The sequence below is a fragment of the Lepidochelys olivacea genome (assembly GCF_965140295.1).
Source record: "Lepidochelys olivacea isolate rLepOli2 genome assembly, chromosome: 4".
In the NCBI taxonomy this organism is placed as follows: domain Eukaryota; kingdom Metazoa; phylum Chordata; order Testudines; family Cheloniidae; genus Lepidochelys; species Lepidochelys olivacea.
This window is the reverse complement of record NC_140414.1, coordinates 63,861,271-63,875,019: the sequence shown is the minus strand read 5'-3', so window position 1 is coordinate 63,875,019 and position 13,749 is coordinate 63,861,271. Positions and strand designations below refer to the sequence as shown.

General features: G+C 37.5%; 1 protein-coding gene across 2 annotated transcripts in view; it reads left to right on the top strand.

The window, feature by feature from the left end:
- LRBA (LPS responsive beige-like anchor protein) overlaps window positions 1-13,083 on the top strand; it is a 560,210-nt gene extending 547,127 nt beyond the window's left edge. For both annotated transcript variants that reach the window (XM_084626698.1, XM_084626699.1), the window contains 2 exons: window positions 6,762-6,913; window positions 11,560-13,083. In XM_084626698.1, the coding sequence (XP_084482824.1) occupies window positions 6,762-6,913; window positions 11,560-11,650 (243 nt within the window). In that variant the 3' untranslated portion in view covers window positions 11,651-13,083. The remainder of the gene's footprint in view (window positions 1-6,761; window positions 6,914-11,559) is intronic.
- Window positions 13,084-13,749: the final 666 nt, after the last annotated feature.

Genomic DNA, 13,749 nt, shown 5'->3' with positions numbered 1-13,749 from the left:
TGGTGTGCACGCACAGGAGAATTCAGGATGTTACATTTTTGTCAGCCTCTAAAGAGTCAAGATGACCAGTCACTCCAGCAGTGGGAGGACTACGGTGTGTCATTAGCACTGTCCATATTCCTGCATCTCATTTGAGATATTATGCAAAGGCTGAGTTTCAGGAAGGCTTTTTGCTAATATGCAAAATCACACATTCAAAAATTTTCATAAAATGTGATATGGAACAGAACAAAACTTGGCAGCTGTGGTAGAACTAAGCCGAAACAAGAAAAGGGAAGAATATTTTTAATTTAACTACTTAAAAAGAGAGAAAAAATTAAGTAGAAATTTAAAAGATGAAGCAGAAGAACACTGCTGCTTTAGTTAAATCCAAAATAGAGTAGGTTTTTTGTATTTAAAAGAAAAATGGGAGTGGAGGAAATGCTTAATAAAATAACTGTATGGACTTATTTTAATGTCAATATAAATATTCTCCTGCCATTCTAAAATCCCAACACAACAGCATTATGCTAATACATGAGAACCAGAAAGTGGTTCTCATCTCCCTCCCTAAAATACTCTTCTTCCAAAAAGCCTAAAACCTTGCAACAGCCACTGAAGAACTGTAAACAAAAGAGCTGAAATAAAATAAAAATTAAAGATAACCCCACCACTAAACAAAACTTGAAGAGCTAACAATACAGGTGTTAATTTGCACTGCTCAGTCACGCAACCCATCCTACTCTGTTGTCTAATTAGATTACAAACTCGTTAAAGAAGGAAGAGCCCTGTCTTCTTTCTTGTTTGTAGAGCAGTTGGCAGCACTATAAGAAATGAAATTGACCACAATATAACTGACCATTGTAGTTTCATTTTCCAAACTGAATGCAATGGAAAAAAGTAACAACCTAAATGGTGAAGAGTTGATTACCACAATCTGTACATAATAAAATAATAACAATTCTGAAGTGTTGTTAATGCAGGCAAGGATATTTTGGCACTGTCTCTTTTCCTCCTTGTGCAATATTTAAGATATCCTTCCTGAGTTGTTCTTACCCTCACACACCTGTCCTTCAGTCTTTCAAGAATTCTTTACCTGTGTTTTTCATCCAACTGTGAGCAGTGTTAAATTTGCATCCTTTGTCCTCACCTGGCTCCCACAGATACATAATTTTGTTAAAACTTGTGTTGCAAAAGAGAGCAAAATGAAGGAAACTAGCTTCCAAACAGGTAGAAAATATTGAAATATATTATAAAAGAATGTTACTAGCCTTAACTCTTTCCATGACAGGAACTAGCATTTTATGATTTCATATGCAGCTGGGACAAAATGTTTTAATGTTAACACTGGAGCTTCAGTTATGCCTTTCTCCTTCTTTTAGAAGTTGACATCAAACTCTTGTGTAAATTAAATTCTGTTAATCCACTATCCTAATTTTCTTGAAATTTTGGATATATAGGTTGTTGAGTATGCAATTTAAAATAGCTGTATTATTTGGTGTGTTTTCCATAGCCAGTTCTGCAGTGGATTAGTAGTCACAAAATGCTGAATTACACACATTTATTACTTAATACACTGTAAATGCAGATTTGTTTGAGGTCGGAGATATGTCATGAGAATTTGCATGGCCCTGTCCCAGGCCTTTTTTCCAAATTGATATAGATTCTTGCTTCATTTTTAGTCTTTCTTCTCTTAGCTCAAGTTTCACCTTTTGCTATCCTTGCATGCGTGCTCGTGAGTTTCCCACCCTAGCCTCTGCCCCAATACTTCATTTAAAGCAAGTACACATCAGAGTGTTTTCTTTTGCTTTTCTTTTTACAATAATAAAGTTGATAATATGTCACTTTCAGGTTGTGATTATATTGTCAGCTATGCTAGTAAATCTGTAAAATATCTAGAAATCCCTTGCTGGGTAAAACAATTTCTGTGGTGTTTCAGTCAGTACCCACGGCTTGGAGAATATTGCTTGAGGCAGCGAATGTTCCGCTCTCTGTAGGCCAGTAGTACACACTGTTGTTTTTCCCTCAGCAGTCCCACGAGGATTTTAGGTTTAAATAATCCACAACCTTCTTCCCAGGGCTTCTGCACTTTATCATACTAGAAGGCAAGTGGCAACTGTGTGATTAAAGTAGGGGCATTTAAAATGAGTAGGACCTGCCTACAGGCTGTGCAGACTGACGATATCACTATTTCTTGCCAAGAGAAGATGGAGGAATAGTGGGTCAGAAATGCAGTTGCTTATGTAAAGTAAAATTCTGATGTGTTTTCACATGTCATTTTGGGCTTAGACTGCAAGATATAGTTGATGAAAATAACAGTTTACAGTTACATTCCGAACAACGTTCTACAACTACCAGAAAAATTTGACTGTCAGGGGAAACTCAGGGTATAATCAACACTTTCCACCTGTGTTTGTTTTAAATACTGCTTCATGCAGCTTAGGCTAACAGCATATCCCAGCACATCTACCATGTAATGTTTAGTTGTCTTAATGAATAATTTAAATCTAAGTGGGCAGCCGGTTCAGAGAAGTAAAGTTATTTTATCCTAAACAAAGACAGTGCACTAATTCACCCAAAGGAACCAATTTATTTTCCTTTCCTGAGTCCTGAGATGGGGAAGTGCCCAACAGCCTCTTGCTGCCGTAAGCCAGTGCTGTCATGGTGACAGCTCTACTTTTTAAGAAGCACTGCCTTTCAAGAATCTGAGAGGTTAAAGGGTTTGGACAAACTTCTGAGACTTTTCAAGGAAATACAAGTCAGAAATGAAGCTTTTAGAACATTGCTTGAATTGAGTGCTATGGGGCTTCGTTTGCATGTCTGAATCTTATGTTGTGGGAAAGATTAGATGGCAGAACTGTTTGAGCTTATACTTATTAGAATCCTGGATAACTTTCACTGGGAGAAAAACTGAACAGTAAAATTGATTCATGCCTTCCCCATAATAGTTGGAGTACTTGAGAGTAAATGCATCCTTTAGTTTGTTAACTCCTATGGGCCATGTCATTAAACTGAAATTTTGACAGGGTGACCTTTGTCATATATATATCAACTATTTGTCTTCTTGAAAAGCAGGTGACTTAGGAAAATGGCATAGATATTGGCAAAACCTCAAAGACTGTTCTTTATTTAATCAAGAGATCACAGAAATCATTGAAATTTGCAGGTAGTGGAAGAGTTAAAGATTAATGGCTTTAATTTGCCTTGTAATATAGCATTTCTCCAGTAAAAAGCCTCAAGTATAAAACACAAGTGAACCATGACCATAAGGTTAATGGATTTTCATCAGCTGAATTTTATAAGTGTAACAAATAATTATTTGTCATGCCTTCATTGCAATTTCAGAATACCCTCAGGAGATTGCCATTTGTGGAATGAAAAAAATTGATATTGATTTTACTTCTAATGAATAATCTTTTTAATAATTTTATTTGGTTTGCTAGAGCTCATGATGAGCTATCTTGGTATATGCAATTTTCTCTTCTACAGATTTTATTATCTTACCTCATTCTTCTCTCTGTCCCTAGCTTATTGCCTTGTTGCACCCTGGTTATATTTTGTGTAATTTAGATTCTAAGCTCCTTGGGGCAGCAAACATGCCTTCTTCCTGGTTTGGGAGGTGCGTCACACATCTTTGTGTTCAGAGGGAAATAAGAAATGACAAAAATAATAATTGATGGTTGGAACATTTATACCATTCAGAACAAGTTTCAATTCAGAATGTTTGAGCATTTAATTATGCCATATTTATATATGGCTTGGAAATGATTTACCGTGCCCACTACCTTTTTTAAGCATTGGGTACATTTGTCACAATCCTAGTTCAAAATACAGTTGCCTGGAATGGGTTGATCACCATTTCCTTCATAGCTTGTAAATACAAAATGTTATTGATTATCTTTAATTAAAAAAAAAAAGCATTAGTCCTGAAACTATTTTGTTAAATAAAATGTTAAACAAAAGGGTTTGTCCCATAATAACAAGATGTCATCATAATAAACACTCAAAACTAAGGTTATGAAAAGTTAGTTATTTGATAAGAACCCTAACTCAGTGCTGCTGCACTTCCTGTAATTTGTAGAGTATTTTTAGCATCATCATAACAGTAATAAGGCACAAAAATGGAAAATATACGGTTAACTAATTATTACTATGAAGACCATAATATTTTAGTTCCTACACTGTCAGTGTTCAACATAACTACTTTAATATTGCATTAATGGTGTATTTAGTATTTTAATTTTAATTCCTCCTGTTTTTGTGAGCAGGTGCTGCATATGTTAAAAATTCTGCAAATTATGAGCACCGCAGAAACATAGATTATAGTGTACAATACTTTTGATTGCCACAAGATCTTAAAGGGACCATAGCATAAAGCTTTCTGTGTAATAGTTTTTGAAAACTTTCATGTGTGTGAAGACCTCACCCATAGTTTTCTGTGTTGAAAACTGTGGATGAAATCTTTAAGTGCAAAAGAAACTATTTTGGTTTTCAAAACTGTTTATGAAGAAAATGTTCTAAGATATTGTGATGGGATTGTAGAACTAAACAATAAAGTTGTATTATGGATGGTTGCTGTAGCTTTTTGGTCCCAGGATATTAGAGACACAAGATGGGTGAGGTAATATCTTTTATTGGACCAACTTCTGTTGGTGAAAGAGATAAGCTCTCGAGATTACACAGACTTGAAGGAGAGCTCTGTGTAAACTGGAAAGCTTGTCTCTTTCACCAACAGAAGTTTTTCAAATAAAAGATATTGCCTCACCCACCTTGAGTTTCTAATATTATGCATACACATTTTAAAATAGTTAGGACTTCATTATTATAAGCAAAGCTTCCCTGTAAGAAAGGTTGCCTAATATTTTTCATTATAAGACTGTGTTTTCATTTACTTATAACTTTTGCCTCACTTTAACCCTTTGGCTGGCATTTCCAATGCTGGGTGTCAGCTTCAGGCTGATTTTTTTTTTTTAAAGTTGCATTTAAAATGATTCAGCTGTCTGAAAAAACAGGTTTTGGGGGAAATGTATTGTTTTGACCACGTTAAATTCTTACAGCTGTTTTGTTGAAAAACTTTAGTATCTCTATGCTTTGGATCAGAAACTCTAAATTTGGCAAAGATGTCATTCTAGTATCAGGGATGTGCTTTTTGTTGTCTTTGTGAAAATCTCCCCAAATTTGGTGAATTTTGGAAGACTCTGAAAAATCTCAGGTCATACATGTATGATGGAGACTTCTTAGGCTTGTCAGAGCTTGGCAGCTCAATTTTGCAGGAGCTTGTTGGAGAACAGTAGGAGCCAGGAAACAGAGAGGAAGAGGGGAAGAAGCCAGGAGGTGTGGGGATGAAGGGAGGGAAGTAGGAGCCAGGGTGGGGGGGATGGATAGTAGATGGGGGTGAAGGTTGAGGCATGAGTCAGAGTGATGGGGAGGAGTGAATAGGAGCAGAGGGGGATGGGAGCCCCAATGGAGAATTGGACAGAAGGGTTTATAAGTACTGGAATATACTACCTTTCAGAAACTGGAATAGAAGCCAGGGTTTCAGCCAGGAAGCTGTGAGGAAAATAACTGTGGAACTCATTAGAAAAGTGTTTCTCATATCCTTCTGGCTGGGCCCAATAGAAGATAACAGCCTGCTATTGGAGGAGGAGGAGAAGCAGCAGCTTAACTAGAATGCAGAGGGGTGAGAGCAGGGAGGGGATTACACAAGCCGGGGGAAAGCAGAGGGGAAGGTGCAGCAGTTAGTGGTAAAGATCTGTGCTTTAGGTCCAAAGGTCCCAAACTTGCTGATGGTCTACCAGTGTGGGGGTCACTATGGAGCCATGTGATACAATCACTGTTTTTTTCATTTTGCTTCTTAAAAAAGGTAGGAAATTATAATAACCCATCTTTCCCCCATATTAAAGAACATTAAGGCTGCCAAGTCAACACTCAAGTTTAGGAAATGCCACAATTAAAGTTGCCCGTGCACAAACAGCCTTCATTCTGTAAATTCCTAGTGTTTAAATGCTTCATTTTGCAACTTAAATGTTCTTTTAATGTAGTTTTTATATGTAATATCAATACTCTGTTATGTAAATATGAGTTTGGGATGGCCTATTTCTCACAAGTAGTGAAAGTATGAGTAAATTCCCCAGTTCATCCCAAATGGGGGTCAACCTTTAGAGCACACTATCATTTATTCTGTGTCTGACACATTAGCTAAACATACCTTTTTAGAAGTATTAAAAGAGTATTAAAAATTTTCTTTTCATTCATACTGTTTTTTGTATCACTCCACCTATAAGGCCAGGCAACTTAGTTCTATGTGTCCAACTGTGCAGGGCTCAGGGGGAAAGAAAAACAAAAGCCGATAAACAGACCTCCAAATATGGCCTATATAAAAAAAATGAGGGCAACTATCTGAGGTTAAAGCTGTTTGGGTGAATATGAGGTGCAAGTACTGCAGCCTCCTGTGTTTGATTAGAAAATCAAATCTCCTGAGTTGCCCTCATACTTGATTTTTGGTGTGTGGAATAGTTGATAGATGAAATAAACTTAGGCCACTTGACCATCATTTCTATTGTAATTCTTGTAAAGAAACTGGTATATTCTGTAGATTTCAATGTTTACCCTACATTTAAGTTGTAATTGACTTCTTTGCTTCTCAAAAGCTATATCTACTGATACGAAGTGTCTTCAGAGATAAAGCTGCGATGGTGCAGATGGGGTGTTCTGGAGGTGAGAGGGGGAATAAAAGCAATGCAAGTTGTTTTAACAGAAATATTAATGTAATATCCCTTTAGGCAATCCAGCTGAGCCGTGATGGACAGTATCTCCTTACAGGCGGAGACAATGGGGTCATCATAGTATGGCAAGTGTGTGACCTCAAGCAACTTTTTGCTTACCCCGGCTGTGACGCTGGAATCCGTTCCATGGCCCTGTCATATGACCAAAGGTGAGATTACAGTTGGAGGTCAGAAGTATTTCATAGAATGTACTATTATAAAGAAACTACAAAAGGAACGTCATTATGGGAAAACCATTTGTTTTCCTTTCAATATTGTATTTACTTTGATCACAGGTGCCAGTGATAATATGGAGAATTCTGTGCACTGTTTTAGTATTGAAAGGTTATGGTTTAGGTCTGATAATCTTTTTCAGAGTTGCAGCTCTTGGTGGGTAAATTAACACTCATTCCGGGAAATCTGACTCTGACGAACTTTTAATATGTACTGTTTTTTCTTTCCTCAGAGGAAAAAAATATTCCTAACTATAGGTCTTCAAAGCCATTAACAAAAAGAAAGTAGACACTCACTCAGATTCCCATCAATCTTTTACATTTTGTTTTCTCTTACAAAGGATAAAACAGTAAACATATTTACTACTGCCTATATTACACCTACCAACTCCACTATGGTTAAAGGTCTTTATTCATTTTTGGCACATAGCTCTCTCCGGTTTATAACTTGGGTGTTTATAGTTGTATCCAGCTTGTCTTTAGCTCACAGACTACTACCTAGACTTTTGTTTATCCCTGATAACATTACAAAAGCATCTAAGTCACTAAATCTTATCAAAAGTCATTTCGGATCCTAGGCACTTTTAAAATGGGACTCTGCCCTGACTACACCTAAAACACAGGTTGACCTAGGTACATTGCAACAGGCTATGAAAAATTTCACACCCTGTGTAACATAGTTAGGTTGACCCAGCCTCCACTGTAGATGAAGGTAGGTTGATGGAAGCATTCTTTCATTGATCTAGCTACCATTTCTCAAGGGGCTGGATTTACTACAGTAACAGGAAAAACCCCTTCTGTCTCTGTGTCAATAGTACAGCAGTGTAGCTATAACACGTGTAGTGTAGACATACCCTCAGGCCCTAAGTCACTTGGTCACCTTTGACTATTTTGACTCCTATATATAATTGTATTTGTCATTAATAATCTTTGGAGCAGGAACTCTCTCCTACTATGTGCCTAACACAGTAGGGCCAGATCCTGGCTCAGCCCTCTAGGTGCTACCCTAATAATAATAATAAATAAATTATTAACAATAAGGGGCCAAATTCTCTGCTGATGTAAATGCCTCTACTCCATTATTGTCAATAGAGTTTTACACATTTTCACCAGCAGAGAATTAGAAAATTTGTGCTCATCCAACACTCAGCCAAATTAGGGCAAAATATCTTCGGCTTGTCTGGGATGTTGGAGATTAAAGAAAGAGACGACTGTTAAACTGAGCGTTCATGAAATGAGGCAGGTCCTCTTAGTCTCCCACTGGGACAAACAAAATTTTTCTAAACAAATGAGCATCCAAGTGGGGAATAAAGAAATTAGACTAAGTGTTTTTAGCTGTTACACAAAATTGGACTGAAATCTCAAGCGTGCCAAAGACAGGCAGAGGCCGGCCATATCCTGTAGCTAGTCAACCATTCACTAGGAATCTCACAAACCAAAGGTAAAGCTCAATTTTAAATCTTGATTAAACAGGAAGTAGAGTCTTTTATACTAATGGTAATCATTAAAAATGAAATATGAAATCCTTCAATGCCTTTAAGAATCAGACAGCTTATAGAATTGCCTAAATATGGATGCAAGAGCGAAAATTTAGGCATCCTCTTTGTGTTTTTAGATAGATAGATAGATTCCTGTCATATGTTCATTATGTCGATCTTAACACAATCCACATTTCAAAATGTTACATCGAATACTCTTTAAAACAAAAACAGTGACGACTATGGATTTTAATCAAGATTTTAACCCACTACTTCTTACCAATTTGAAACCCTGCCCATCTCAACTTCTGCAAACCTTCAGTCTCCTTGAATCATGTCCTCTTCATCCTTGTACATTTTCTCATAAGCAATCACTCTGGAAAATGACAGCTTTCTAGATATTAAAATGACTGGTACCGTCATTTTTCGCTGGAGCCAAATTCTACCTTTGAGGCCCTACTCGCATGGCTTTCTGATGTACCTGTTGGATCACTTCGGTATATGATGAAATAGTGTGTTAATAACTATAATTAGAGCTGATCACAATTTTTAACAACAGTCTTTCATCAAAAATGCAGTTTAATCACAATTGAAACGTAGGATGGACGTGTTGATTTTGATGAAGATTTTAAACAGGAAAAGGTTGAAATATCTCATTTCTTTAGTGTCATTGTGATTCATTTTGTTTTGACTTTTATATTATAATCAAATTTAGTTTTAGTATTATATATTTGATTTAATATTATGTATACATTTATAGTATATTTAATATAATGTAAACATCTAAATGAAATTAATTGAAACACCACTATCAAAATGTTTTGACACAGACAAAATGTTTTGACTGTCTCAAATTAGAAATTTTGGCTTTTCATAACAAATCAGAACAATTTTTTTCCTACAAAATGCAAGAATTTCTCATTGAACAGAGAGTCTGGTTTCCAACCAGCTCTAAGAGTAATGTCACAAAATGAGACAATAAACATGACTGTCATAACAACTCCTGATACATTACAAGCCAAGATGTCACTTCAGCAGCCATGATTGCTCTCAAATCTCAAGTGGGATCATAGCTGTTCAAATAGAGCTAAAATGTCTCCAACAGTCAGCTCCCTCACAGTAAAGATGTGGAAATACAGAATATCTCTGTGGTGGATGGCATGAATAATACTCCTACTTAGTGCTAAATACCAAATACCAGCACTCTGGTTGTTTACATGCCCATGAAATGAAGCTGCACATATGTATAAACAATAGAGATGTTGCAATTCTGTATGCACATCTGGTTCTTTGATGAAGATCCTGTGCTAAATCCCTCTTGAACTCGGGAAGGAAGAATTGAAATCTGCACATCCGGGATCCCCTCCATTTTGCTATTTCATTAGCACTCTCACCAGCAGAGTTAAAGCCATTATGAAAACAAAATCAGAAGTGGTCTGTGTGTGGTGACCCTGGTTTTATACAAGGTTAATTGTTCTTGTTATCTAAGTCTTGAGCCCCTTTTGGTGCCCAGATGTGCCAGGACAATTTCTTTGAGCTTGATCCCCCTCTGATCCATAATTCTATGTGTTAGACCAGTAGCAAAACAACTTGCCCTACAATTTCAAATGTGCCCACTAATCTGAGTCCCTCAGTTATTAGGGTCCCAAAATTACAGCCTATGGGACTTGATTTTCACTGGTGCTAAGCACCTGCAGCTCCAGTTGTCTCCTGCTGGAGTTGAGTGTTAAGCACCTTTGGAAATGAGACCATAAGTGTTAGAATTGTACACCCCTACATTAAAAATTTAGACCTTAATTATTCTTTTCCCCCATATTACTTCAATCTGGAAAGGAAGGTAAGTAATACATTCTTCAAAATGGTATTAGTCACTCTTTCCCTGAAGTCTGATTCAGTTCAGATCAGATACAGAAGAGTAAAATCATATAGGAAATAAAATGCTTTAAATACACTGCATGATTGCTGTGGAAATTTTAAGACCTAATCCAAAGCCCGTTGAAGTCAATGGGAGTCTTTCCATTAACTTCAATAGGAATCGCATCAGGTTCTTAATGTTTGAGTGGGTGGCATTCTTTGGCAATATCTATGCTACGAGCTAGGGATATGAGCTCTAGCTCGTGCAGACGTATGCTAACTCTCATGGAGCTACTGCACTAAAAACAGTAGCGTAGCAGAAGTAGCACAGGCAGTGGGGAGTGGTGGCAGGCAGCGGTGTATTATCACCTAGGGCGACAAATTTGCAGGGGCAGCAAATTTATAAGAGCAGCCAGAGGCGCCAACTTCCCTTAGCGCTGGGGAGTGCTTGTGGGCCCCCAGCCCGACCCCAACTCCACCCCTTTCCCGCCCCCATTCCCACCCCTTCCCTAAAGTCCCCGCCCCAACTCACCCCCTCCCTGCCCCTGTTGGTCCCCTTCCCCAAATCCCTGCCTCCTCCCCTGAGCATGTGGCATTCCCCCCTCCCTCCCAGCCGTGCGAAGCTGTTTTGCACACAAGCGCTGGCAGGGAGCGGGGAGAAGCAGGACCCAGCGGCACGCTCAGGGGAGGAGGCGGAGTCAGAGCAGAGGTGAGCTGGGGCGGGGCAGGGAGCTGCCAGTGGGTGCTCTGTACCCACCAATTTTTCTCCATGGGTGCTCCAGCCCCAGAGCACCCACAGAGTCAGCATCTATGGATGCCGCGATTCTACCAATCATAGCGTGTATTGAAACCACCAATGACGGCACGAATTTGTAAAATAACTAAAAACAAGTTCATATGGGGGCGGCAATTATTTCAGGGCCTAGGGGCGGCAGAATCATTAATCAGCCACTGGTGGCAGGGGCTAGCCAGCCCAAGTGCAAACCCATGGATTGATGCTCAGGGCAGCTAACCCATGTCACTGTTCTCTGCTGCCCATGCTAGCACAGCTACGTCACATGCTCGTTTGATGAGAGCTAGTGCGAGTATGTCTACATGAGCTGGGAAGCACAAATGTAGACGTATCCTTAGACATTTGATTTACAGAGGTGGTGCTAGATCTGGTGGAAGAAGTCTGTCCAAGAAAGGTAAGTCAGCTGTGTTTGAATGTAAAGTGGCTAACCTTTTAACTGAATTTTGTGCTTTTCATAGGTGTATAATGACTGGCATGGCTTCTGGGAGCATAGTGCTTTTCTACAATGATTTCAACCGATGGCATCATGAATATCAAACCAGATACTGATGTTGCAGCAGACGAGAACTAGCACTGACATGGGCAGCTGCTGTCAGAATGAAACTGAACATAGGAAGCCTCTATTCAGTATCATGCCGCAGCATTGTTCTGTATAAATAGCTGTATTACATCTGAATGTAACTTAAATTTGCTCGAAGAAGCAAACTATTTTTTAAACTTAATTGCTATTTTTGTAGACCTTGCATGATTTTTTGGGGGCAAAGGGCAAAGAAGCAGAAAAATGGCTGCTGCGTTCTGTAGTTAAAAATCTATATTTTTAGTCATTTTGAGAAGTCTATTTTGATTCATGTATGGAAAGAAACTTAAGATAAAGATGGTTAAATCTCTTATTCTAGCTATATTATGAAGAAATACATTTCCCATCTAAAGCTTTATCTATAACCTTGAGGAATATATGATTTTAACAAATTGAAAGTGGGTTATAATACTGGGGATTTTAATTTGTGCTACACTTTGTCTTGATGTACTTTTCCAAATGATTGTACTTCTTCAGCACTGAAGTTTCTGGGAATCAATAATGATATTTAAATTATGATAAATGTAATTTTAAACATGACAAGGAATTGTTTCCATCAATATTACTATTCAAGCATGTTTCTAGACCTAGACAATTAATTCTTTTTTTAGTTATATGTTTTTGTTGTGCAGTTAAGAGGGAGAAATCATCAACAGAGTCTGTGTTACATCAAATGTGAATCCTACTAGTTTTTACCTGATATCTTCTTCAGAGCACACCAAAATGTGCATTGTTCCTCAAAATCAAAACTTCAACTTGGGGAGTTTGGACACATCCTCAAACTAGCAACCTACACAATATTTCTTTTTAATTTTTAACCGAAGCACACTTCTGCTGCTTGATTATGAAAGCACTAAGAGGCAGGCATTCAAATGTTCACAGCCTCTACATCTTTGCAGAAGCTCTAGACTTGCAAACTTCTTTCCCATTTTTTAGTTTTTTTCTTCAGAGGACTAACCACCATAGTTATATAGCAGATTCCATATCTTGTGCTGTGTATGGCAACAAAACTGTTCAGTTTCTGCTATCACCAAATCCAATCCAATCTTGTCCAATCATGTTAATAAATTATCTCCTCCCTTAGGAAATGAAAAATAATTTATACTAAGGAACAATAAGTTATTTTGGTGTTGCATAATTCTACTTTTCTACAAAATTGCTGTGCAGAATTCTGTGAAAATATTTGTGAAAAGAACTGTATTGTTTTGTAAGTCTGTATTGCATAAATAATTGTTTGTATGTTGTGATCTACATGAGTTAAAACTTACATTCCATATCTGTATCAATTTATCTAGCTGCCTACTGGAGCAGTTCCCATTTTTCTCTTTAAGCAAAGATTTGAATGAGAAAACTCAGTTTGAGTGAAGAAATTAAATAAAATGGCATTTGTAATTGAGACCTTCAATGCAGTGCATTGGGCTGCTGTGTTTTCCATATGTACATACAAAAGAGAAAACAGCCACCATCACCCAATGCATTTGCAAATACAAAGCAAACACAGGGTTTTGAGACAATAATGGCCTGATTTTCCATTGTGTTATACCATTTTTATGCTGGTACAGTATATCTATATTGATGTCAGTGGAGTTACACACTAAGGTGTAACAGAATGGAAAATCTGGTTAATGAAATGTGGTAGTCATTATCTCCACCTGATGAAGTGCGGAACAGTCACCCACTAATAAAATGCCTTGAATTGAGAATGAGGTTGTATAAAAATAATGTACTTTACAAACTTCTGCTATTTGCAAAATTCATATCTCTTTATAAATAGATTTTAAGCAGACATAGATATGAACTTGAAGTTTTTCTAAGGAGGAATATTCTCTGTATATGTTCGTAATGAATATATAAGTGCTGTGTAATGAGTTGGTTACTAATGTCTGCAGTGAGGGTCTGATGAATCTCCATCATCTATCATATTATCCAGGTGCAAAATACAGAATTTAAAACTTTCTACTTTAGTTTTCTTAGTTAATTTAGAACTGAATTCAGTAACACTAAAAATTACTCACTGAAATAATAAAAAGAACAAGGAGTACTTGTGGCACCTTAGAGACTAACAAATTTA